Source organism: Acomys russatus, chromosome 2 (assembly GCF_903995435.1).
Source record: "Acomys russatus chromosome 2, mAcoRus1.1, whole genome shotgun sequence".
Lineage (NCBI taxonomy): Eukaryota > Metazoa > Chordata > Mammalia > Rodentia > Muridae > Acomys > Acomys russatus.
The window spans coordinates 69,115,664-69,137,807 of NC_067138.1; the positions used below are offsets into that span (position 1 = coordinate 69,115,664).

A 22,144-nucleotide genomic window follows, 5' to 3' on the forward strand; every position below is an offset into this window, starting at 1 on the left:
AGCCCAACGCCGAGCGGAGCCCTGGCCGCAGTGGTGGCAGCAGGGCGAGCGAAACAGGCATGGCGGCGCGGCTCGCGGCGCACGAGGGACCCGGGGCTGCCGTCCAGAGCCCATGGCTGCTGCTGCTGGCCCCGCTGCTGCTGGCCCCGCTGCTGGCGCGGCCCGCCGAGGCTCTGGTGGAGGGGCTGTACTGCGGCACGCGCGACTGCTACGAGGTGCTGGGCGTTAGCCGCTCGGCCAGCAAGGCGGAGATCGCGCGGGCCTACCGCCAGCTGGCCCGGCGCTACCACCCCGATCGCTACCGGCCCGAGCCGAGCGACAGCCCCGGGGGCGCGCCGCCGAGCGCCGAGGCTTTCCTGCTTGTGGCGACCGCCTACGAGACGCTCAAGGTGAGGCCCGAGGGTGCAGATGTGTGGCCGGGGATCTGGGTCTCCCACCCCGGGTGACCGGGTCCTGTAGGATCCCCGACACGGTGCTGCCGCCGCCTGGACCTTTAGGAGGGCCACGTTTCCCACGTGGCCGTGGGAAAGAACCACCCCGGCCCCGTTAGCCAGCATGGCCACCTTCTCGAGGACAGTCTTGGATTACAGCCCGTTCTGTTTTTGGAGGCTTGTTATGCAAAGCTTTTTTTTTTTTTTGCACTTATTTTGTTTTTAGCGTAAACGTATTCTGGTAACTTGAGGTGAATTCTCAGGAAGGAGGGTGATTGTCAGTGCTAGGATCTGAGCTAGAGTGGAGGAAAGAAAGGGCTGAAACACCGAGTAATAACTTGATCGTGCCAATTTGATAGGGCAGAAGTTCGGTTTCTGGAATGAAGTCCATGGCGACATTTAGCTTAGGTCTAAAGAACTAGAAAAACATACACAAAAACAGTGAACTCTCAGTCCGGAGACTGGACCTGTGACTTTTGGCTCTGACATCCCCACAAGTGACCTTGGATGGTTGTTTCTTCATATCCATTTAATGCCTTGGGGCAGAAGATTGAGAAGTATTAGTAGGATTTTTTTTTTATTTTTGGATGTGTTTAGTGATTTGACAAAGGTTTTATTGTGTTCTTTGGATGAAGGGATATTTAACCTGACACCCTTTTCTTCAATATATGTAACTGCAATATACGTAAAACAAAAACAAAACTCTTAAACTCATGCTTGATTGGGGGGGGGTGTTGCTGTTTCAAGAGCCCTTCAGGAGAATGCAACAGCAGGTGTAGCTGTGTTTTTTCTTAGATTTTTTTATTTGTGTGGTTTTTGGTTTTTTTTTCTTCTTTTTCTTTTCTTTTCTTTTTGCTTTTCCAAACCAAAGTTTTAATGACTACTTTGAGTAGCTGCATTACCATTTAAGGTGGGTTCCGTCCTTCAGATTAGCTTTACAGAGCTGAAAACACTAAGTCGAGTTCCTTTTCATTTAGGCTTGGAGCAGTTTGAAATGTGGAGCTATTGAGGGAGTGTGCTTCACTTACTAAATTCTCAGGAGCTAGGGAGATGACATCTTTTATTGGCACCTCACTGGGGTATGTGCGAGCTCAGGTAAAGGGCCAAAACTGAGGGCTTAGTCCCCCAGAGTGACTGAGAACAGACTTCAGAGAAGCCAGAAAGGACTTGGCTCCACCTGGAACAGCCCAGCACATGGACCCCACGCTGTCTGCTCAGGACTCAGTGGTTCTTCGAGGAGGTGCTCCAACTGTTGTCCTCTCCTAGGTCGTGCAGCAGGAGTTTGGTGGGTAGGTTAAGTGTGGGAATGACTTGCACGTTCTTAACTTTAAGAGCAAGCGCCAAGGCTAAAGTATATGGCGGTAACAGCAGGCAGCAGCCTTAATGGAAAGACTCCTAGGACACCAAGTAGTTTTGCTGTTTTCTTGGAGAGACTGTCTCAAAGGCCTAATCTGGTTTTTCTGAGTGTTGGCTTCTAAAGGTTTCTACCCTTAAAGGGTGGGACTGATTTATCAGCAAATAATAAAACAATTTATCCACTCAAGAACAGGGACAGTCTAGGCAGTTAAAAACTAGTGCTTTGTCCAGCATGGTGGCGCCCGCCTTTAGTCCTGGCACTCAGGAGGCAGAGACAGGTGGATCTCTTGAGTTTGGGGCCAGCCTGGTCTACAAAGCAAGTTCCAGGACGTGGAGCTACACAGAGAAACCCTGTCTCAACACAAAACAAAACCCAAATAAATAAATAGCAGCCAACCAAACTAGTGTGTCTAGAGAAAGTAGCATTTTGCTGGACTCTGACACCATGTTTATAGTAGCTGAAAACACCTCCTGAAGGGGACTCAAGCAGAGTGACCCCGCAGTGGAGGAGCCAGGGGTGTGTTCTAGCTCCCCTCCTAAGCTGCACTACTGCTGAGACCTCTGAAAAGACCTACTTAGAATTAAGGTGAACATAAATTAAGCTTCTTAATAAATCGCTGGTGGGATCTCCTCCGCTCATTGTATTGCCTTCACCTGGAAAAGAGCTTTAAACGCTGTCATATCAAAGACAAATAGGTGGTCTGATGTGTATTTCTGTCATAATGGAGAAGTAGGAAATTTCCCCGAGAATACCGTTTCTGGGTAATGAAAACATTCAATGAAGGATGCCATCCAATTTGGAGGAGCAGCTTGTCATTGTACTGTCCCAGTGTGGCCACTGTTTTGTTCATGTTCCTTAGTGTGGCACAAGGACTTGTGAAGTAAGGGCTGCTCGGGTAGAATGGTAGGAGAAATAGAGTTCTCGGGGCTCTGGAATAAAAATGGCGCACAGAAGCCTGTCCCTGAATGTTGATGATAAGTGCATCTTAAATACAGTTAATGAGACAAGAAGGTAAGTTAGCAACAGATGATTCTGCCTGTGCTTGAAGAGACTGAGGAACACCCAGAAGAAGGGTGCCGGGTCGGGGGCACTGGCTGTGCTACGTAAGGTGCTTATGCAAAGCTATGCCTCATTCTCGTTAGCAAGTAATGTACAGTTCTGGATCACAGCGTGACTTGAGACCATTATGATTTTGCACAGTCCTGTATGAGTTAAGCCAACAGAGTGGTGTTTTGCTTATTTGACTATTGGGGATTGAGGGAACTCATATAGACTTTGGAAGTAAGCAGGCTCGAGAGTGAGCGCTGAATCTGCTGAGGTGGAACACTCTAGTCTGGCCATGTGTCCTTATGTGGCTATAGCACTTATCACACTGCACTGTAAATTTAAGTAGTCCATCTCTTTGGCACTAAATCGTGCCCCTTGTCTATCATGTGTATCCATAGGACCTAGCACAATGCCTGGCACATCAGATAATGAATATTAATTAAACTCTCATTTGGAGACAGATTCAGATAGAGTGGAAATTGAAAGTGAACTTCTGGCATTTTGACCTGGTTATGTGCAGCTTTCTTTCCTATTTCACTCAAATTGTGATTTTTAGATAGGTACAAATCACATAAATTGGACTGCTATGAGTGAAACATTCCTGCACAAGAGAAAACTATTGCTTTTAACTTTTAATGTTTTGAGGGTTTTAAAATGAGAGCAAAATAACTTGTGAATGTAGGTAAAAATTGGACGAATTACAGGAAATAGCATAGAGTAAGCAGGGGCAGGAACAGCAAGAAAAGATTCAATTAAAAAAAGTATGGTTGGTAAAAAATGAAAAAGTAGACTTTAATAACATTTCACAAGGTCACAAGAACATCGGAAAGGTCATTGGAACATTGCTGGCCTGTAGGTTATCTGAATAAGATCTGTCTTGGAAGCGAGCCTTCACAAGAACAATGCTTATTTTTCTTTCTATCAGTGACTGATGGCAGAATTCCTAGCACTTAGAGAGAACTTGGCAAAAGGAGGATTTTGTGCTCCCTGTCCTGCGCTATGACTTACTGCTGGTTTCTTAGTGTATTTTCTTACTTACTCCTTCCCTGAGTGCTAGGGAGGAGACAAGGCAGTGCAAGGCGCAACTCTCTCCCTCTTCTTTTGTTTTGTTTTTAAACCAAGAATTGAATTTTGTCTATACTAGGCAGGACTCTATCATTGAGCTGTATACCCAGACCTTTTTTTCTTTCTCTCTTTCTTTCTTTTCTTTTTCTTTTCTTTTTTTTTTTTTTTTTGAGACAGGGCCTCACTATGTAATTCTAGCTGTCTTGGAACTCTATATGGCTGGCCTTGAACTCACAGAGATTCTACGACCTCTGTCTCCTGAGTGCTAGGATTAAAGACTGCGCTGCCATGTTGGTCTAGACATTCATTTGTTTGTTTGTTTAGGTTTGGTTTGTTTAGGTCTTGAGGTGCAGGGCCTTGCATAGCCCAGGCTGGCTCGCCTCTAGCTCTCTTTGTAGCTGAGGATGACCTTGAATTCCTTATTCTTACGCCTCTGCTCATTCCACCACACATGCCCATTTGTCTTTCAATTTTAATAAAAAAAAATCAGTTTTGATGCAACATCCATCTGCGTTCCTCACGCTGACCTTAAGCTCACTATATAGCAGGCAGACATTGGATCTGTAATCAGTCTGTCTTAGTCTTCCAAGTAGCTGGGATTACAGGCCTGAGGCCCAGGGCCAGATTGACTTTAAGCTTTTATTAAAACTAGGGAGACAGATACTTATTGTTTGGTTATAATTTACTTATGCTGTGTACCACAGTTCATATTTCAGCATGAAAAGGAAGCAATTATTTGGGGGGATTAGAGACAAATGAATACACCCTTTTAGCTAGATCTGGAAGAAAGTCTCCGTGATTGACAGTGAGGGTGCATTTCTGAGAGAAAACTTGTGGAACAGAAGTACAGACTCATTACTGTTCAAGGTTCCAGGAGTGAAGTCCTTTTTCCCCCAGAGATTGTTTTAGGGAGAAAAAGTTGATTACGCTTCTTAACATTCCAAGTGTCATCAGTTGTGAGGATTTTAATCAGCCTACATGGGAACTGGGTACTATCTGTGCCCGTGGGTTCTTCATTCAGGGATCCCGCGAGACTTAAGTGGGAAATATCTGGAGTGGGAAAAATGTCTGGGGTTGGAGATGTAGCTCAGTCTGTCGAGAGCCTGCTGGGTTTTGAGGTCTGCAGCAGCACATGCCTGTAGCCCTAGCGCTTGGGAAGTTAGAGACAGGACGGTCAGCAGTTGAAGGTCACCCTTACTACACAAGGACTAGGCCTCGCTGTGCTGCCTGACACCCTGCATACGTGCACAGGCCTTTGCTTTGCTTTCTAGATGGTGCAGTGTGACAGTTATTGCTGAGCATTCCCATTGCATTAGGTGGTGTTGAAGGAGGACATAGGTTTATATAAATGTTGTGTGATTTTATATAAGGCGTTGAGAATCTCAGGGTTTCAAAATTTACTATGTTCTTAGAATCAAACTCCCCCCAATCACATTGAAGGATGACTATCATGAAACTATGTGACTATTTCTTACAGTTATGATGGTAATAAACAACCACATTTAGGAACCCTCATAGAGCAGTGAGTCTTAACCTTCCTGACATGTCAGCTCCTCAATACAGCTCTCATGTGGTGACCCCCAATCAGGAAATGATTTCTTTGCTACTCTTTAACTGTTACTTTGCTACTGTCACGAGTCATAATGTAAATATCTGACAAGCGACCCCAATGGAGCCAAGACCCACAGGGTGAGAACCACTGCTGTAGAACATAGACTGAAGATGGGTTTAACCTCACATGTCTACTTTGACTGAGCATGACTCCCTGCAATGCTTGTAAGGACGGGGAAGCTTTCCTGTGCTTAGTGGTGAGGTGTGATGTGTTGGTTGATGGGTTCAGAAAGATGGATGGTAACATTTCTACTACATTTACTTTCAGTGATGAAACTACAGCACACCTTTTTTTTTTTTTTTTTTAAACTGATCCTTTAATTTGGGCTGTTATTGCCCACCATGTCTGAGACCGGTTTTTATACCATATGCTTAATTCTGGTGCTGTGATTATCTGGTGGTTTGGAATGTTGTCAGCAGTGAATCAGAACACTTGATCAACCCCAAGCTCCCAATGTGATGTATAACTCTAGTCCAGAACCAACTAATTTACAAACTAACCCGGTTGCTTGGGCTTAAATCCGGGACCTCAAGCCGACCAGGCAAGCACTGCACCACTAATCTCTGTTCCCAGCCCAGCAGTTGGCATGTTAACTTATCTTATGCAGATACCATGAAGAAGGTCTGGGATATAAAGAGGAGTGCAAAGACCTTTACTGAGTCTTTGTTAACTTCTTCTCATAGGTGTACTTCCAGACTGGAAGCCTGTAGAATATGTGGGAGAGAAGCTAGTTCAGAAGACTCAGTTTGGGGTTAGAGGAGGAATGCCTGCCCCTCTCCGTGTTCCCAGATAGTCCCAGCTGCCCTCAAACCCATCGCAGAGCTGAGGACGGTGCCCTTGAATGTCTGACCCTCCTGCGTCTGCCTCACAAGGACTAGCAGTTGAGTGCTGCACCACTATGCCCGTTTGCTTTTAGCTCTTTATTTTATTTGTTATTGTTGTTGTGTGTATAGTGTTTGTGTTTCGCACTCTATCCATTGAGCCGTCTCCCCAGGCCTGATTTTGTGCACTGCTAGGGATCAAGCCCTGTGTTTTGAGCATTCCTAGGCAAGCACTCTACCAGCTGAGCTGTGCCCTCAGCTCAACTCTTTAAGCTTTTTTCAAAAGTTTGAACTTTGTATTTTGAATAGTTACACCAGTTTTGAGATGGGAAAACAACACAATCTTCTGTTTGTTTCAGAGAGCAGCTCAAGGGAAAGTCCTGAGGGGGTGAGGAGGGCAGAGGGTGTGAAGGGACACAAGCCTGCAGGCATAGGAGCTGCTCCCAGATGTGGCCCAGCTGTCCTGAGCTGTGACTGACCAAACAGCCTGGAGCCAGTAGCACAGCCCACCTCTGTGGGGTCCGAGGACCGTGATTAACTGCCTTGCTTTGCTGTTGCTGCCCAAGGCTCTGACACTGGGGCCTTGCCTTGGCTGTGAGTGAAAATACTCTCCAGGGGTTGAGTGTTGTTTAGGTCTCTCTTTGCTTGGGAGATTAGTCTATTTACAGCGGAGGCTGCTCAGTCTTGGGCTCCTAGTTTCTTGAGATGCTCAGCAAGTCTCTTCTGCCTCACTCCCCTTTCTAAGAACAGAGTCCTGCAGACTTCTCTGTGGCTGCCTTCAAATCTGTAATCCTCCAGTCTCAGTCTTCAGAGCAGCTAAGTTACAAAGGTTGTTGCCCTTCTGCTCTTTCTAGCCAGCTTTTTTTTTCGGTCATTACTTAGTAGTTGTTGTTGTTATTACTGTGTTTTTCATTTTTTGGTCCTGGAGATTAAACTGAAGGCTGTGGGCATGGTAGGCAAGGGGCACCCTAACCACACCTCCTTTCTGTAAGCGTTGAAGTCTTTTCCTTAAACTTCTGTCTCTGTGTATTCTTTTCTATTTTCTAGGCTCTTTGGGTTTTTGGGGTGTGTGCTGGCACATGTTGTGTGGGTGCATATGCACATGTATGTTTGACGTGGAAGCCAAGGATTGGTGTTGATGTCAGGTGCCTTCCTTGATCACGCTTCGCCTTGTTGTTGCTGTTGTTGTTTCAGATGGGGTTTCTCTGTGTAGCTCTGGCTGTTCCAGAACTCGCTCTGTAGACCATGCTGGTCTCAAACTCACAGAGATCCACCTCCTGCTGGGATTAAAGGAGTGTGCCACCACTGCCTGGTACACTCCTTGCCTTATTTATTGAGACAAGGTCTCTTACTGAACCTGAAGTGAGTTAAGTTAGTCAGCTTAGCCAGCTTGCCTGGAGCTGCCCTTGTCTCCCCTCCCGGGCATCGGGGTGCAGAGGTCACCGTGCCCACACCTTCTGTGTAGGCGCCAGTGGTCTTGGTCCTTGTGCTTGCACGGCAAGTGCTTTCTGCAGCGAGCCATCTTCCCGGCCCGCCAAGCTCCCTTTGATAAAACTCAGCTACGTCTTTGACTTTGGCCTCTGCTTTTAAGCTGGTGGCTCCAAAACCTGCCTGTTTTCAACAGCCTCTTATCTGTAGCATAAATACAGTTTTGTTGTCTTTGTTAAAGACTAAACTTTAAAGGAGAACACAGTGATGCTTTTCACACAAGTACAAAAGGAGTGTATGCTGGACACTCTGGTTTAACTCACAAACTAATAAGAAAACACATGAGATGATGACAGTTCATCCAAAAGGGAGCAGTTGTTGCTCATTTAAGTCTGGTAGGCATTGCTGAAGTGCTGCGGTATAGTAGTAAGTCACAGTCCACGGGAGACAGCTTGCATCCGGGGCAAGACTACCAGCTATATGCCTTGACGTTAAAGTAGGTTATTCGTAGACAAAGCACATCTCTCCAATAATAGTAGATAATCCCTGCAGAGTTTACAGAGTGCACGTGTATCCAGCAATGCTTTTTCCTTTCCATTTCCTCCTAATCTCCAGATTTGCTTCCCGGTCCTTCATACTTGGGTCACATGTTATAATTAGAAACTTGAGTATCATGTTCAGAATCTCCTTTGATTCTCTTTATTTGTTTGTTTGTTTGTTTGTTTGTTTGTTTGACACCGGGTCTCTCTACAAAGCCCTAGCTGTCCTGGAATTCACTATATTATTCATGCTGGCTTCAAGCTCACCTGCCTCTGTCTCCCAAGTCAGAGATTAAAAGTGTGTGCCACCACACCTGGGCTCCTTTAATTGTTATATATCCTTTTAATTACCAAGTTCTCCACATTCAGGTTAACCACTAGAAGCTATTATTCATCAATCTTTTTTCCTACCTTTGCATTTTTCAAAATAATGCAACAGAAATGTCTTAAAAATAAACAAGCCAGGTGTGATGGTGCATGCCTTTAATCCAAGCACTCCTGAGGCAGAGGCAGATGCAGACAGATCTCTGTGAGTTCAAGACCAGCCTGGTCTACAAAGTAAGTTGAGAACAGTCAGGGCTCCACAGAGAAACCCTGTCTTAAAAAGGCAAAAAATTAAATAAAATAAATTAAACAATTACACTTAATACAGCTGTCTTCATACTTTGAAGCATTTCACTTTTGAATATCAGAGACAGTGACACTAATCCTGTGGCATAGCATGTAAGGTACTTGAGTCAGTCTTACTCTCCTGCTTCCTAAATATACCCATTGCTTAAGTTGAGTCTGTCTGCTGTTCAGTACCTCTGTACCTTAAAACTTGATCCTGACATGTGCAGCAGGTTCCAGAACTTCTTACTCACCTTTTAAGACCCAGCTTGTTGAATGATCATTGGTATTTAATATTAATGTATATAATTACTATGGTGGCAGTTATTCCTTAACTCACTATTATATAAATATAAACACACAGAAACCTGTTAGTTTTTGATAAACCTTCATGCGCTGGAGCTGGACAGATGTTAACCCTCTAAACTATCTTATCTATTTCAAGCCCCAAACCCTGTAAATTCTTCCACCTGTTTTCCATTTGTGCTACTTCTTTCTATTATGCCAATCCTCAAAGCAAGCTCCTCCTGGCCACGGTCCTCAAGTTCACACTAACCCATGGCAGCCTGCTCCTTTCTCCTCCTGGTCTCTCTCCCAACCCCAAAACCCTTGAATCCCAGCTCCATGCACCTCTCTTTTTATTTATTCATATATTTATTTATCTTGTTTTTTTTGTTTGTTTGTTGTTGTTTTTTTGTTTTATTGTTTTGTTTTGTTTTTTCTTTTTGAGACAGAGTTTCTCTGTGTAGCCTTGGCTGTCCTGGACTCAATTTTGTAGACCAGGCTGGCCTTGAACTCACAGCAATCCACCTGCCTCTGCCTCGAGAATGCTGGGATCAAAGGTGTGCGCCACTATGCCCAGCCCCCACCTAGCTCTCTTCCGCCCAGCCCAGATGTAGGCAACTTTATTTGCCAATCACAAATAATCTGGGAGGCAAACTTTATACCGAGTACTTTTGGGTATGTGAGGATTTGCTTGTAAGGCTCTTGTGAGGCCGTTAACATCTGAGTACATAATAGCTCCAGAGCAATCCCGGACTCTTCTCGCTTCCTCGCCTCTGTGAACCTCACTGCCGTGGGCCTGGCCTGAGCTACTCAGCCCTTTGTTTGGTAGTATAGCACACGAGATTGTGCTTTTTGGTTGCTAGATTCTTCCAGAAAGATGGTTCTTGAGGCTAGCACCTTATCTTACTGGTCTTTTCATCTTCCCTTATTTTTAGTTTTTTTGTTTTTTGGTATTTTGTTTGTTTGTTTGTTTGTTTTTTGACACAGGGTTTCTCTGTGTAGCCTTGGCTGTCCTGGACTCACTTTATAGGCCAGGCTGGCCTCAACTCACAGTGATCTACCCTCCTCTGCCTCCTGAGTGCTGGGATTAAAGGCATGCACCACTGTGCCCGGCATTTTCCCTTATTTTTAACACAGGAAGATTTTTAAAACTCAGGTGGAGAACACATGGATACTATTAGCTGAGACACAAAAGATATGCTTGCCTTTGAGCTTGTTGAATTGTAGATGTTTATGTCACATTTAGAAAATGCTCAAGACACAGTTGAAAGTAGGAGGAGCCAGGGAAAGTAGATGTGTCACTGGTGCATAGATAGTTGAGTCATTGGCTTTGTGGAGACATTAGACTGAGAAGACACATAAGACAGTTGCATAGTGACTGACAGGGGGACAGGAAGCAAGGAAGAACATAAAACTGATAGAGGCTAATTTCCTTACTCCTTAGCAGAATGTAATGACCTGGTGGGAAAATGTAAGGAACAGGTTTTATTTTTGAAGCATCAGCGTGTGTGCGTGTGTGTGTGTGTGTGTGTGTGTGTGTGTGTGTGTGTGTGTGTGTGTGTATTAAGATTAATATGTATTTTTAAGAATGAACAAATAACATTTTTATGTATTCTTGATTCCTGGCCTTTGCCAGCAGAAAATGCTCTCCTCATTCTCTATGATAGAATATTTTGATGTAAAACTGGCTACAATATCTTATATTGCAATTCATGTTTATTAAAAGTAAACAGTGCATAGCTTACTTAAGCCAAGGACGTATGTAACGTTTGCTCTGGGGCGGGGGTGGTCACTGCTGAGAGAAGGAAGGGCTCAGTGCTGCTTTGCTTGTGGGTTTCCTCTGTTCCCTTTTGATCTAGATATTGGTGGTTGTGTTCCAGTCCTCCTGCATGTGCCCAAGAGGACTGGGGACGGACGGGCACCAGCAGAAGCACCACTTACTCCTCTAGAGATTAGAAACAAGGAGTGTATTGCCCTGCTTGTCGAGGCTCAGGACAGAGAGGAAGACACAAGTATAAAGGTTTTGATTTTGGAAAGAAGTTGGAATCTCCTGACCCTGGGACCTTAAGATCCACAATATTGCTGAAAGAAAAAGTACTACCTTATTGAAAGGTAAGCTATTAAACTGTCGAAGCTGTTGTGGCCACATTAGCATATTTTCATGAGCACTCATTTCTGTCAAGCTGCCCACTTTGTGACGTAATCACTCATTGAGCCTCGTTGGTGAGCTGTACACCTTGCTGTGAGGCTGGAGACAAATGTATGGGGAGGAAAACCTCTGAAAACATTTCACTTAGTTTTGAAATATGTACTGACTGCCAGGCACTGAGCTAGGCCCTGGATATACAGAGATTAGCGAACACATACTAACTACCTTCTAAGAAATTCTCATTTAAGAATAAGAGAAAACCCTGATGATTACAATGTGATAAGTGCTATAATAAATAGGTACTAATTTAATACAAGTGTTCCAGGCATAAGGGATTGTAGCTCAGTGACAAAGCACCTGCCTAGCTTGTTCAAGGGCTGGGGTTTGGTCCCCATCATCACAAAAAGCTGTTTGAGGCAGTAGCATTCGTGACTTTTAATGGCTTATAAGGATAGAAAAAAGGAATATGCTTCAAATTAGGTAGGGTTCTATGTCCAAAGACATGAGAGGGTGCATGGCATTGGAAGAACATGCCAAAACCAGAGGCTGCTGTGTGTTTACCGGGGATAAGAGGAGTAGAGGGGTTGCTAGGAAGGGAGGGTTCAGGCCACTGTGGAGGCCTGCTGCATGCCAAGGAGATTCAAATCTGACCATGAGGAAAGCATTCAAGATAAAAATGAAAACCTGGGAACTCAGTTCTAACATGTTTTAGAGGGGGAAATGCTATTACAGTAATAATGTCCCTTAGTTCTCTAATATGGCCCCTAACAGAAAATAATCATTCTTGTCTGTCTCTGGCTCCTTGTTCTTGGTAGCTGTGTCTTACACCTTGTAGGTTACTAGAGAGTAGAATTTTTACCTTAGTCTGCTGAGAGGACTCCCTTCCCACTTTATACCAACTTTGAACATCTTTTAAATTGCATGAGTGCTTCTGCTCAAAGATGATTTTCATTTTATAGAAGGAAAAAAAGTTTTACAGTGAAAATTAAGATGAATAAATGGTATAATAAGCAGGTGGCCAGCATTTTTACTCTCTAAAAAACAAAACAGGTACATATATCCTAAGGAGCCATCCTAAGAGAAGTTAGATTTGAGCCTGTGTTACGCAGTGTCAGGACCTAGGAAGCTTGGCGTAGACCCAGGCTTCCTTGAGGAGAGGTGGGTACTACGGTGGGTGTGGAGTCGCTGCTGGAGCGTTTGCCACCACACTCTTAAGGGGGTCCAGTACTGAGGTCATAGGTCCAGAAACACTAAGAAGATGGTGGCCTGGGGGAAGGCTTGGATGTTAGGCTCTAGCAGGAGTGGCATCTGCTCCCCGGGATGCGAGGTCCACTGAGAGAGAGAGCCCAACAAGCTGGACACTGGGCTCTGTAGAGACGGGTGGGAGAGGGCGGCACGAGCCTGGTGTCAGTGAGGCGTTTACTCTCACAGTTCCGTGCAATCTAGTTGAAACAAAAGGATCCTGTTTGATTATATTTCAGAAGTATCTGTCAAGGTTAGAAGCTGGAGTTACAGTCAAGTTTCAGGTTTAATGAGGACGTTTTTATAAAAATAGCTACCAGAGCCAAAAGCACGGTGGGAGGGCAGGGGAGTTCTAAGAGTACCCTAAAGTACTGAATGAGATAGATACCCTGAGAGGTATGGCCTTTAGTGCTCAGAGCTGCCTGTGTGACTGCTGTAGAGACGGACTCTTCCGAGGCTAGAAGCTCTGGGCATGGTGATGGCTTGCTAAGGACTGGTGGACCAGTGCACAGAGACTGCCTGAGAAAATCCTTTTGACAAAAGAGAGCACACAAAGACTGAACTCGAAGGCAGTATCAGCCTGAGCCCACTTCTGCTTCTATCTAGCAGACAGTTCATATTTTGACCCTCCACATACTGCCACACAGTGTTTAAAGATATGTGCACTTGGCTAGGTATGGTGGCACATGCCTTTAATCCCAGCACTTAGGAGGCAGAGACAGATGGATTGCTGTGAGTTCGAGGCCAGCCTGGTCTACAAAGCGAATGTAGGACAGCCAAGGCTACACAGAGAAACCCTGTCTCATAAAACCAAAAAAAGAAGAAGAAGAAGAAGAAGAAGAAGAAGAAGAAGAAGAAGAGAAGAAGAAGAAGAAGAAGAAGAAGAAGAAGAAGAAGAAGAAGAAGAAGAAGAAGAAGAAAGAGGAAGAAAATGGGGCTGGAGAGATGGCTCAGAAGTTAAGAGCACTGACTGCTCTTCTAGAGGGCCTGAGTTCAATTCCCAGCAGCCACATAGTGGCTCAGAACCATCCATAATGTGATCTGATGCCCTCTTCTGGCATGCAGGTGTACGTGCAGGCAGAGCATTGTATACATAATAATAAATAAACAACTCTTAAAAAAAAAAAGACACCTGCACTAACTACATTCTACCCATGTGCCAGTGAGAGCTAAACATAGTTTAAGTATAATGTGTACGGGAGGCTTTTGTTGAGCACTCTTTCAAAAGCTGAGTTTTTAGTAGAAAACACATGGTGATCTTAGTGAACACAGGGAAGACTTTATATTAGCCACCCCGCTAGCATGTGTCTACAGTGACAAGACACTAGGGTAAATTCTGAAGTGTCTGTTACGCAGGAGGCTCAGCTTGACGAATGAGCAGTGTGGACTAGAAAGAGACCCTCTTAGGCTGTTGCCATTACTTTTGGAATAGTTTCTATTGCATACCATTCGAAAAACAAAGAACTGGTCTTGGTCTTAGTCATTTTAGACTAATTTTGTTTGTTTTGAGATTAAAAACTGAATCATAGGTCTGGAGAGATGGATTAGCCATTAAAGGCTAGGCTCACAACCAAAAATATAAAAACTGAATCATATACATTTTAATAGCACCTAGATAGTTGTAGTTCAATGTAATGGTTATCTGTTAGAAATTGACTACATCCTGGGCACTCGGGAGGCAGAGGAAGGAGGATTTCTGTGAGTTCAAGGCCAGCCTGGTGTACAAAGCAAGTCCAGGACAGCCAGGGCTGTTACATAGAGAAACCCTGTCTTGGAAAAAAAACAAACAAACAAACAATAAAAGAAATTGACCACATAAAAATATAAAAGGTTTTTAAGAAATCTTTTATTGTAGTGGGGAGATACTGTGGGAAGGGATGAAGCATTTGCTGTGTATAAGCGTGAGGAGATAGGCTAAGTGCTGCAGAGCCTTCATAAAGCTTGTGTGGTGCTGTGCATCTGACGTGGCAGTGCTTCTACGGTAAGATGGGAGGTAGAGCGGTTCTTCTGCCTCGCTGGAAGCTTACACGTCACCGGGCTTGATGGACACAGTTATAAACAAGAAGAGTCCCACTTCAAACAAAGTAGAGCGTGAGGGCGCACATCACATGCTGTCCTGTGACCTCACCGCCGTGCTCTAGCACTCACATGCCTGTACAAACACACACAAATGCATGCGCATGCACACCCACACCCATCATAAACAAAAAATGAAATATATAACTTCCCTAAAACATTTCAGAATTCTTTGCACAGAATTTATATGAAAGGGGATAGGTTGCCTTATTTTTGAAGTGGCTGTGTCAACATGTTATAATAGTAAAGCACTACACATCTGTAACATGTGACTGCAGTGCATGCCATCTGATAGTCAGAAGAACTGTGGGGAGTGCTAGGGCAGGCAGTATCTCTTTTTGCCAAGAAAGAACGAGAGCCAGGCATGGCGGCGCACGCCTTTAATCCCAGCACTCAGGAGACAGAGGCGGGCGGATCGCTGTGAGTTGGAGGCCAGCCTGGTCTACAGAGTGAGTCCAGGACAGCTAAAACCACACAGAGAAACCCTGTCTGAGGAAAAGAAAAAACGGAAAAGAATGAGGCTCAGAGGAGCCTCGTATTTGCCCTAGGCCACAGTTCTAGACTCCGACCTTGTGCTGTGCAGTGGTGTCTCGGTGTTCTTTGCGATGCCTGGGCTTCCTCGGCTTCTTGCTGTCTTAATCGTTGCTTTCCGCAGAACACTTTATAGACAAAGCTGGAACCTGCTTATGGAGGCCACATTTCTTTTCTGTGGTTTAAGTAGGTGCCAGAATGCCCTTAAGTTATTGGAGTTTCATATTATTGCATTAGTTGACGGTTAACTGTTGTCAAAGGATTGGATTTTTCAAGAATATTAAAATACTAAAGAATTTGGGGGAATGTTTTTGTTCTGTCTTTATACCTTACATAAAATCCTGAAAACAAAAATGTATGCATGCCTCTAAGAGTATTGGGGAGTTGTTGGATTTGGTATTTTATTCGTATCTTTCATAATTATGAAATTCAACATTAACAGATTATAGACTGAGGCTCCTAGTGAAATGTAATGTGAAGTCGAACATCCCTCACTTTTCAGGATGAAGAAACTCGGAAGGATTATGACTACATGCTGGACCACCCAGAAGAGTACTACAGCCATTACTACCACTACTACAGCCGGCGCCTCGCCCCCAGAGTGGACGTCAGGCTGGTGATTTTGGTCAGTGTGTGTGCCATTTCAGTGTTTCAGGTGTGTATTCATAAATAGACATTTCTGTGTATTAATATGTATTTCTCTTGTCTAGTGCTAGCTATCTCATCTGTATTATAAATACATCTTGTAACCATTTTTCCAAGTAAGATTTTTTTTTTTTTTTTTTTTTTAATCATGAGCTTTTTATTTTTTACCTTGCCCTTCTGGCCCCACAACTTTAGGGCCCTTCTCAGAGATTCAGGTTATTTTTTTTTTTTAACACTTAAAAATATTCATTTATTACCCTCTTCCCAAGTCCCTAAACCACCTCCCCCTGAGAAAAACTGGACTTGGGGGATGAGGAGGGGAGGGCCAGAGGAGGACCCTTTTCTGTGGCAATAGATGGGGGAGGGACAGCTGGGTTCCCCCACCTATTCCACCTCCCTCCAGACTCCTGACAGCCCCCAACCAGTGTTTGGGCCTCCTCGCTCCCTTGGCACCCCTTGGTGAATCCTTGGTGGTGATTTTGGCAGCTTCGGGAATAAATCGCAATTCTCATTTAAAAAATTTTTTTATCCTACCACCTAATAATAATAGGATTTTAAAAATTGTATATATTCATTGTACATGGTGCTATATTACATAAGGGTATTTTCATGCAAATATATAGTCTATGCAGACATACCTTCTCCTCAGTCCCCTAGCATTCATCAGAGAGTCTAAGAAACTCGTGAAAACTATTCTACTAGTGTCCTTTCTATTGCTGTAATAAAATACCATGTCATAAACAATGCATAGAAGGAAGGGTGAACTCTGGTGTGTAGCTCCAGAGGGAGACTGTAGTGGTGAGGAAGGCTTGGCAGCAGGTGTCACGTTACTTCATGCATAAAGTGGAGGGAGCATCCTGGAAGTGGAGCAGGGATCTAACCTCTGAAAGCCCACCTCCTGGTTGTGCTTCCTTTAGCAAGGCTCCATGTCCTAGGTGTGTCACACACCCCCCCCCCAAACACTGCCACCAACCACCTGAGGTTATGGGGACAGTTTTTATTCAAACCACCTCAAATGTCTCTGTATAGTCACAAAAACCCTCCAAACCCATTTTTTCTTATCTCCCTCCTAAGAGTATTTGCTGCTACCGAACAACCACATCATATTATGCACTTTTATAGGACTTTTCAGTGGTTTCCCATAAACTTAGGGAAGGTTAAGAGCACCCTCACCATGGTGTAGGAAGGCTGGCTTCCCATTGGCTGACACCTGCAGTGCTTGCCCTCTTCAGCAATCCCAAAGAGCCCAGAAGGGGCTGCTGCTTGGCGAGAAAACCAGTGGCTCAGAATGGAGGAGATACATGAACTCTGTGTGGTTTTTAAAGTACCACAGAGATCTAAGTTCAGCCTGGAGTGACAGCTTCCCTACTAGTCTGAAACTAACCACGAGCATCATGTACTCATTGAGGGGAAGAGAACATATGAGATGAATAGCAAGAAAGCAGTCGACAAGTTTAAGAATTACTTCTCTTTTTAAAAAGGCTTTATTTTTGTTTTATCCATATAGTGTTTGCCTGCATGTATGGGTGTATAACCATCTGTGTGCCTGGTGTCTTTAGAGACCACAAGAGGGTGTTAGATGTCCTGCAACTGGAGTTACAGATGGTCGTGGTGCTGGGAACCAAACCCAGGTGCTCTGCAAGGTCAACATGTGTTCTTAACCTATGAGCCATTTCTCTAGCCCTGAAAATTGCTTCTCCAGGTTAATTCCCAGGAACAGTATTCAGTTTCTACAACAGAGAATTCGTATTAGACAGTGAGGTGGTGCATTTGAACTTACTGGCATCTGTACAGTGCTGCCCTCTCCTCCCTCCTTCTGCTGTACCTGCTGGATCCCGGGCTTGTTATAGTGTGGGAGCTGAGGCGTGTGTGTGTGCTGGCGAGCAGCACGGCCTCTTCGGAGAGTTGAACACTTTAAGGTAGAATATGTTTATGAAGTAAGTGAATTTCTCTTGCCAAAGGAGTAGAATTAAAATATACCTGAGTCTTTGTGTTCAGAATATGGTAAGTATTTCTGTTGGGTATGTAGGTGGTTTAGGAAGGAGAAACAGGAATCAAGTTGCCTGGGCTTACACCTGTGCAATTTTTAAAACCAATGTCGTATTAACTATTGTGCAATTTAGCCTTGCTCTGGTCAGCCAGGAAGGGGAGGGGGAGGCATTTGAGTAATGGAATAGGGTCTTTGGGGTCACTGCTGTACTGTTCTTCAGAGGTGGGTTGTTTCTTCAGAGCCCTGGCTGGTCTGCCAAAGGCTGGGGTGACAGGAGTGAGTCACCACGCCTGGCTGAGATCCGTAGTGTTAGTCAGCTGGGTTTCTTGGGGGAATGGCATTTCTGCTCCCATCGCTTTCTTTTTGATGGATTGTGCTAATAAAGTGACTCATTTTTATTTTTATTTTTTATGGTTTAGTATTTCAGCTGGTGGAATAGCTATAATAAAGCAATCAGCTACCTAGCTACAGTGCCCAAGTACCGCATCCAGGCGACAGAAATTGCCAAGGAGCAGGGACTGCTCAGAAAAGCCAAAGAAAAAGGGAAAAACAAGAAGTCCAAAGAAGAAATCCGGGACGAAGAGGAAAACATCATAAAGAACATTATAAAAAGTAAGATAGACATAAAGGGGGGCTACCAGAAACCCCAAGTGCGTGACCTTCTCTTGTTTCAAGTCATCCTCGCTCCTTTTCACCTGTGCTCATACGTTGCCTGGTATTGCCGGTGGATCTATAATTTTAACATCAAAGGCAAAGAGTATGGTGAGGAGGAGAGACTCTACCTCATACGGAAGTCCATGAAGATGTCGCAGTCTCAGTTCGACAGCCTGGAGGACCATCAGAAGGAAACGTTTCTTAAACGGGAGCTTTGGATAAAGGAGAACTATGAGGTGAGTGGCAGCTGCTGCCGTTGGGGCGTGGTCTCTGAGCACACGCAGCTCCACAGTGACGAGGGGCCACTTCCCAAGTGCCTCCACACTCCTGAAGTCCAAGGGTCAAATGGCAAATGCAGCTCCTACTCTTCTTGAAAGTATAACTACATTTTATAGTGGGGCAATGGGTTTTTAACTTGAATTTGTTTTTTGTTTTTTAAAGCTAATCCTGGTGAAAACTAAGAACAGTCTAACTTGTCAGACCGCAGTGGGATGATAGGAAACCAACTGTCTTGATGGCTTCCTGTTGTTTGCACTGATTCGGTTGGTTCCTTTCCGAAAAAGCAAGACAGAAAAAAAAAGAGAAAATTTTAAAAAATAATTATTTATTTCAAAATAATTAAACATAGAATTTTCCAAATAGTATGAGCAAATTTGGGGATATTATTCGCTTTTTATGTATATCAGCTTACTGTAATTCTTTTAAACCTAGAACATTTTATTGTTATTTTCCACTGTTGTCCCCTTCGGACACTTTGGCCTAGCTCTCTAGCCACAGTGCTGTAGAATGGACACGTAAGCATTTCCAACTAAAGTTTATAGAACACTAACCATATCTAGGTACAGTTGATTGGCTAATGTAATGAATAGAAGCCTTGAGCAACTGAAACATTACTCGGAATTAATTAATTAATTAATTTCGGTTTTTCAAGACAGAGTCTCTCTGTGTTATCCTTGGCCGTCCTGGACTCTCTTTGTAGATCAGGCTGGCCTCGAACTCACAGCAATCCACCTGCCTCTGCCTCCCAAGTGCTAGGATTAAAGGTGTGCGCCGCCACACCCAGCCATTATTCGGAAATTTAAGTTATATTAGCTGTTATGTCATTTGTAGTCAACTCCATTTTGTATGTAATGTTCTAAATCTTTTATTGAGAGTAAAATTACTAGGAATTGCTACATGTTTGGCAAGTAAATATATTCCTGTGTATAAATTACCTAAAAATGGGAGGTAAGGTACTATTACGTAGCTCTTAAAACTGCTTGAGGGAATGGGGAGCTTTGTCGAGTAAAGTTCTTACCTCAAAAGCATGATTACTTCACCTTGGGCTCCCAGAGACCACATGAAACACTGGGCTTGGAGGAAACGGGCATCTCTGATGCGCATTGGCCTACCAGCCAACCGAATCCATGAGCTCTAGGTTCAGTGAGAGACCCTGTTTTAAAAGTAAAGGCTGGGAGCAACGGAGAAAAGACACCTCCATCAGCCTTGGGTCTCTGCATGCTCCACACATGTGCACACCTATTTTACAAGCACATGCACTACTCTTGCCATCATCCACATATGCACACACATGCATAGCGTTCTCAAAGGTTTTTTATTTAAGCCCTGTCTTTTCAGATTTTTGATTGGGCTGAATTATTATATTATATGAGGTTTTCTTAGTCATTACTTCTAATATTTGACAGCAATACTTTTCAAAGACTAACGTGACTCTAACTGCCAAAAGTATTGTTCATTTAGCTTTGGTTGACTAAAGCTTAAATAAATACTGGAAACTCTTGGTCTTAACCTAAGTGATTTATAAAACCTTCTTTAGTGACTTTAAGGGGAAAGACATAATTATCTTTGAAAAGTAGATGTAAATTCAATTTGGAAGTAAATGTATATGTAAGACCAATTTGTTCCTTGGTTAGGCGGAAAAGAATACTAATTCAAGCCAGGTCCAAGCATGGTGCTGTTGGCCTCTCTGTTAATCCTAGACACTGGGAAGGCTGAGGCAGAAGGATTGTGAATTCAGTTAGTCTGAATTACTCAGCAAGGTCCAGGCCAGCATGGGCTACATTGAGAGACGCCATCACAAAAACAAACAAAAGTTGGAGCTCTTGTTTTCGCATTCAAGTGCTTCCTGTAGTGTTTTAGTCAGTCTCCAGAAGGCAAATCAGCACAGTCACCTAAAGTTATATTTGAAAACCAGGAACGCCATAAGTACGACAACATGGGTTTCTCTTTGTATCATAAAGTCAATTAGTATTGTGTATGCTCGTAGGTCTACAAGCAGGAGCAAGAGGAAGAATTAAAGAAAAAGCTGGCAAATGACCCTCGGTGGAAGCGATACCGGAGATGGATGAAGAATGAAGGACCTGGACGGTTAACATTTGTGGATGACTGACGATTGACGGGGAAGTGCTCTGCCGAGTGTTGTGATGCTGCTTTCATAGCAGTTGGCTGAGAGGTGTGTCTGCTGCGCTCAGCAGCAACTCCGGTTCCCGAGCATATGATTAAACAATAATACAGCAATTTCAACTTTCCCTTAAAACTTTATACCGAAGACATTTATGATGGTTCAATTTTTATAATCTATTTGTGGATTTTGTTTAAACAAAAGATTTGACATGAGATTTATTGGTTGCCATTTAAAATTTTTATATATTTAGTTAAATTTGACATGAAATTTATTAGATACCATTTAAAACTTCTGTGTGAAGTATTTCTTCTTCAAGAGTGTTTCTTTATGTTTTCATAATGCTACATTTTTCTGCTCTTCTGGTCTCTATTTATACAAAACAACAACAAAACGTTACAACAGCACCTGACCGTATTATTGTGTCTTTCTGGACACGATTTCTTCAGGAGAACTGTTCGGTGTCATATTGTCCTTACTGTAGTCCTTACAGGTTGGAGCTTGTCTAAAGTAATCTCTAGGAGAGGCTTCTAGAATCTCTGCAGTTCCCTCCCAGCCATTGTACTCTTGATAAGATCAAACACTCTCCAGGAGAGTGGGTCACCGTCACGTCCTTGTGGGATGTTCTCGATTACAGTCTCCTTACAGGACTAACTGTCTTCTCAAACATGTCTGCAGAGGGGACCTTGTGGAAGGTCTTCTGTGTTGCCATCTTGCTGCTTTTCCTCCCTCCCTCCCCCCTCCTTCCCCCCCTCCTTCCCTCCCTCCCTCCTTCCCTCCTTCCCCCCCTCCTTCCTTCCCTCCTTCCCTCTCTCCCTTGTTCTTTCTTTAATCCCTTCCTTATGAATCACCTGTGCACTCGAGAGCATTTACATGCATGTGAGCTACAAAAGAGAAGCGTGGCTGTGCTGTTCTCTCAGCCACTAGGGCATCAACGTGGTTTTCATACTTATGGAAGTAAAAGTAAATAACAGAATTGACTGACTCAAACCTGATACCAAATACCAAATACAGTCATATACAGTACTCCTGTTAAAGATTTACCCTACTGCTTCATATTAATAAAATGGTTATGATACGTGACGCTGCCTGGTAGGATTTATAAAGACTAACATACTGCCTTTGTGCTATATACTTTTAAAAGATTAGTGTAGCATGGTAGAAATGCAGGATTTATTTCTAAGTGAAGTAAATTAGTCCTTTTGAAAGCTCAGCTCAACTGGATAGCTCAGGTGGTAAAGGCTTCCTTGCAAACAGTGGGA

At 43.8% G+C, this 22,144-nt stretch overlaps 1 protein-coding gene across 1 annotated transcript; it reads left to right on the forward strand.

The window, feature by feature from the left end:
* Positions 1 to 44: 44 nt before the first annotated feature.
* On the forward strand, positions 45 to 21,617 carry Dnajc25 (DnaJ heat shock protein family (Hsp40) member C25). The gene is made up of 4 exons (XM_051162605.1): positions 45 to 389; positions 15,695 to 15,847; positions 18,247 to 18,717; positions 20,748 to 21,617. Exons 1-4 carry the CDS (start codon positions 60 to 62, stop codon positions 20,868 to 20,870), a joined length of 1,077 nt encoding a protein of 358 aa, XP_051018562.1. The 5' UTR covers positions 45 to 59; the 3' UTR covers positions 20,871 to 21,617.
* The last annotated feature ends 527 nt before the right edge of the window (positions 21,618 to 22,144 follow it).

Bases quoted from the DNA above. Each gene is read 5' to 3' on its own strand.
- Dnajc25 (XM_051162605.1), top strand. From the start codon at position 60: ATGGCGGCGCGGCTCGCGGCGCACGAGGGACCCGGGGCTGCCGTCCAG. The intron at 390-15,694 runs GTGAGGCCCGAG...CTCACTTTTCAG, and splicing joins CCGCCTACGAGACGCTCAAG to GATGAAGAAACTCGGAAGGA. The intron at 18,718-20,747 runs GTGAGTGGCAGC...GTATGCTCGTAG, and splicing joins GGATAAAGGAGAACTATGAG to GTCTACAAGCAGGAGCAAGA.